Here is a 5,055-nt window from a genome sequence, read left to right on the forward strand (position 1 = left end):
AACAGGTTGTCATGGCATGGTCAGTGGAAAGTCTCATTACCAAGATAAATACCATGCTCTTTGTGTCTCAGTGCTTACAGTGTGTGTGTGTGTGTGTGTGTGTGTGTGTGTGTGTGTGTGTGTGTGTGTGTGTGTGTGTGTGTGTGTGTGTGTGTGTGTATGTGTGTGTGTGTGTGACGGTGTGTAATCTGTAATCTACTCTCACAGTCCACAGATCAAACTCAGTGGCAGCTGCCCGGTCATCTCTGCCTGGGCCACCCTGGTGAAGAGACTCTGCCTGATTCTCAGTCTGGGATCACATTTGGTGGGGAACGCACCCGACGCCAACAGTTGCCGTGGCAACTCGCTGAAAGCCAGAGAGAGTGAAGGAAAGGGGGAAGAGAGAAAGAGACGGGGGATAGAGAGAGTTGGTAGTTCTGCAGTTAAGTTAAGGCTGACGTCAGCTAGTATGTCGATAGGTTGCCTGGCAACAACCAATACTAACAAAGCCGGGGTAGATAACTGGCTGATAACACACAACTAGGGGAGAAGTGTGTGAATAGTGTGTGTGTGTGTGTGTGTGTGTGTGTGTGTGTGTGTGTGTGTGTGTGTGTGTGTGTGTGTGTGTGTGTGTGTGTGTGTGTGTGTGTCCGTGTTCATGCCTGTGATGATGTAATGAATGGGCACCTTTATAAGGGGAAGCTCTGAACAGACCCCTGCTGAGACCAACCCAGAACAGAGATAAGGACAGAGACCTGTCGCTCTAGACAGTTACCTCTGAGGGAGTAGCCTTCACTCATTAACTGACCCGCCTGCACACACACGCACACACAGAACCACACACACACTTGCAGAACACACACACACACACACACACACACAATAATGAACACACTACAAGACCAGAGAGTGGTGCTTAAACATTTTTGTTTGTTTTTTTAATCAACATTTTTCCAAAGCAGGAATGTACTAGTTTTTTTCCTCTCTTTAGAGGTGTGTTGGAGGGGGGGTAAAGTAGTGATGGGGGGAGGGGTAAGGAGGCGAGGAGCGGAGGGGAGGACACAGTAGAGTCCCAATACAAAGTCTCAACACATCACATACAAGAACCTGTTCTTCCACCTCGACTCGCTGGCTATTGGCACAAAGAAATACACACTCACACAAACACACACACACACACACATGCGCGCACACACATGCGCGCACACACACACACACACACACACACACACACACGCGCACACACACACACACACACACACACACACACACACACACACACACACATACACATCAACAGAAGGGTGAGGGAGGAGGTGTGTGTTTTTACAAAACAGAACCTCTCTTTTTGAAATGAGAACCCAGCGTCCATGGATAAAGCCAACACATTGAGAACAGTCAAAGCAAACAGTGAGAGAGAGACAACCTTTCAAAAAAACACCGACATGAAAAACAAAAACGTTTCAAGTCCAGGAGATTCTCCACAGCGAGAGAGAGAGAAGGAGTCTCATACACTCCTTCTCTCTCTGAGAGGGAGAGAGAGAATGAGCCATTTTAGGAGAGAGAGAATGAGCCGTCTTGAGTCAACTCCACACAGTCCAGGATGTGTTTTTATCCCTGTGGTGTCGGCCATCTTGGTGAAATACTGTCATTAGAGTGCAGGGAGATTCAGATGAGGTGTCACAGAGTGAGAGAGATGTGGTTCGGCTTCTCAGATGGCGTATGTGTTGAATAAACAGACCCACAGACGTTAAAACCAGGATGTTGCAAACAGTTTGGGGATAAAGTATTGACTGCATTTTGAACCTTTTGACTTTGAGGAATAAGTCAAGAGCTCACTGATATACACAAGCACACACATACAGTATTAACATATTCCAGATCAGGTCTTGACACCATTCTAATCCTGTGATTCTAACAGGAAGAGCACTGGATCCCAATCTGGAATGATAAGTCATAGACATGTAGAGAGTGGGTGAGGTGACTTGAACACAGATCTTCATAGGGATGTTCCATATGGAGCCTGTTGATCACAGCAGAACACACACTCTGAGAAAAGCTTGTGGAGGACGCACCTGTTGATTATGAAGGATCTCTAAGTTTGGCATAGCATCTGTTGAGTGTTTCAGATTGTGTATGAGAGAGTGTGTGTTAGCATTATAGCACTAAACAATAGCCATGTTGTAGTACTTATCGTGTATTTGTGTTTTAAAATGGATTGATCCTTTAAAAACATTTAAATCGATGTCTCTTTTTAGCCCTGGCCAAGAAATGGTCAACTCTGACTGAATAGCCAAACTAATATACACAATATACACAAACACATGGCACTTCTGAACAAAGCTCTGTTTGAGAAAAGACACGATTATAGCAGAACTGTCAGGATTCTGTGTGATAACTCTCTCTCTCACACACACACACACATACACACACACACATAGACACACACACACACACACACACACACACACACACACACAGCACAAACCTTCTTTTTATCCCTCCGTCACACACAGAGGTTGTTTAATCATGGGGAGAGAGCCAGCACTGTGTCAGAAATACAGAGCCACATGAGAGCAATCACTGTGTGTGTGTGTGTGTGTGTGTGTGTGTGTGTGTGTGTGTGTGTGTGTGTGTGTGTGTGTGTGTGTGTGTGTGTGTGTGTGTGTGTGTGTGTGTGTGTGTGTGTGTGTGTGGTGTGCATGAGGGAGAGAGAGTATGTATGAGTGACATTGAATGCAATCAGTATGTATTTGTGAGTCATTTATGTGTGTATCAAATGTGTGTGTGTGTGTGTGTGTGTGTGTGTGTGTGTGTGTGTGTGTGTGTGTGTGTGTGTGTGTGTGTGTGTGTGTGTGTGCGTGCGTGCGTGGGTGCGTGCGTGCATGGGTGCGTGCATGCATGAGAAGGAAACCAGAGAAAGTGAAATAGCTAGGAGGACTGTTCTCTGCATGTGCCAGTTTCAGCTCAATCAGTGTGCCTACGGGAGAGTGTGTGTCTGTGTCATTATAATCAGAATAAGAGTGTGTGTGAAATATAAAGATGTTTTTTGGGGAAAAAGTGAGAATTTGAAATGTACCAATTCCCTTGAGAGAAAAGCGGGAGTCTATCTTGACAGTGTCAAGTTTTCTGCCAGAAATCCATTTCAGCTGCATGTCCTTCCAGAGTTCACCATTCCTTCTCAGCAGTCCATTAAAGAACAGACTCCTCTCCTCTGTCGGCCACTGTTTCACTCTCTATCTCCACCCTTCCCAGGGATCCTTCATCTCTCAACACAGCTCCCATCCCCCCTTCCTCTCCTCTCGCTCTTTCTCTTATTTACTGTGCAATTCCTTCTCAGTTTTTTTTCTTTTCTCTTTTTAAAAAAGTTCAGCATTCACACGCTTTTTTCCCCCGTAGACAGTGCTCTTGTTCTCTCTCTCTCTCTCTCTTTATTTCATCCCCCCCGATTTCCTCCGCTTTTTTGTGTGTTCAAAAGCGTTTGAAAAAACTTTCATAGATGGTTCTACCTCAACACTTCCACAAACGAGGTCTAAACTTCAAAACTACAGCATAATACAAGGAGCTATAAAAATATACATAGGGTGCAGGGGCCCAGAGGGGGGGGGGGGGGGGGGGGGGAGATGACAGAGAGAGAGGAGGGAGGTAGGGAGAGAGAAACGACCTCAGTTCGCCAGAAAAAGAAAAAAAAAAAAGGGATTAAATTAATTTACAACGCAAAGGGGAAGGAAACAAGGTCAGCTTTCTAAATCGGAAAAAGGAAACCAGCAGATAAAAAAGCCTAGCAACAGAAGCGTAGTTTTACAGTTGGAAAATAAAAAAACAATAGAAAAACAAACATCTAAAAATTATTTACTGGATATTCAGATATATAATCTATAAGTGTTGATAGCGATAAAAAATCTCACTTTTTTGATATTCGCTCACTTTTTTGTGTTTTGGTTTTTAAGACAGTCTAAAGAACACACGCACGCACATTCACTCGCACAAAGCGTATACACACAGAAACACACACAGAAACACTCGCTGTACTTAAGCACACTAACTGCACACACACTTTCCTGTGTAACAGCAGTGCCATAATTATTACCCTAGTCACTCACACACTCCAGTCACAAACACTCACACACACTCACACACATTATTAAAATATACAAGATTCTGAATGTCACAAGACTCGATTGGTCACACCTCAGCCTGGGCATGATCACATGACCCCAGCCCAGCTTACTGATTGGATGAGTCCGAGGCCCCTGTTTTAAAAATGAGATAACCGTACAAACACAAACAAACTAGAATTCTATTGGTGAGTTAGAATCAGGGGCCAGTCTCAGGTGGGCTAATGGAGGTCTGGAGGCGGGACCACTGAGGACCTCTGGAGTCAGAGTTCTCTGGCCTGGGTGGGGTTGTCGTTTACAGGAACCATGTTGTGGCGTAGGTGTGTTCTCATACACACTTCTCCATGGCGTAGCGGGGGAGGGGGGGGGCTCCTCTTTTCAGCTCTGGGGGTTTTAAATTGGGGGGGGCTCAGAGTCTCTCACCAGTGCTGTCCTCTATAAGGGGGCTGGGTGGGGGGAGGGGTGGGGCGGGAGGCTTAGGGACACACTCTACTGTGGCAGGGGCAGTGGCTCAGTGGCCTGGGGGGCTGGGGGGCAAATATGGTGGTTTTGGGGCAGTGAAGGGTAAATGTAGGTGGGCTGTAGATGGGCTGTACTGTACTGTTGTAGGTGGGTGGTAGTTGGTAGGTGGGTTGGCATGGCGACTCCCTCCCTTCCTGTTTTCATACTTTGTAGTAGATGTTGGCGGGGCTCTGGGGGGGCATCTCCTGGACGATGTAGACGGGGTGCCCGTAGTCCCCGCTCACCTTCTCGTAGTGCGGGCAGTACGCAGAGTCCGAAGTCCGCAGCGGGATGATGATGTCACTGGGCTCTGAGCCGTTGTTATTGCCCAAGCCCCCGCCTCCGCCCCCCCTCTTGGGGCTGGTGAGGGACGACAGTGAGAGGGGTGGGTGGTGGGATTCAGAGTGCTTGGCATGTCGCCGCCGGTAACACACCACACAGATGACAGCGGTGACCA

The 5,055-nt window shown here is 46.9% G+C and overlaps 1 protein-coding gene across 1 annotated transcript in view; it reads right to left on the reverse strand.

The window, feature by feature from the left end:
* Positions 1 to 895: 895 nt before the first annotated feature.
* Positions 896 to 5,055, reverse strand: part of efnb3b (ephrin-B3b) — a 56,326-nt gene continuing 52,166 nt past the window's right edge. The window contains exon 5 of the mRNA XM_083665911.1: positions 896 to 5,055. This exon is cut by the window's right edge and continues 141 nt beyond it. Coding sequence (XP_083522037.1) covers positions 4,760 to 5,055 — 296 coding nt within the window. The 3' untranslated portion in view covers positions 896 to 4,759.

The sequence above is a fragment of the Argentina silus genome (assembly GCF_951799395.1).
Source record: "Argentina silus genome assembly, chromosome: 1".
NCBI classification, from domain to species: Eukaryota; Metazoa; Chordata; class Actinopteri; order Argentiniformes; family Argentinidae; genus Argentina; species Argentina silus.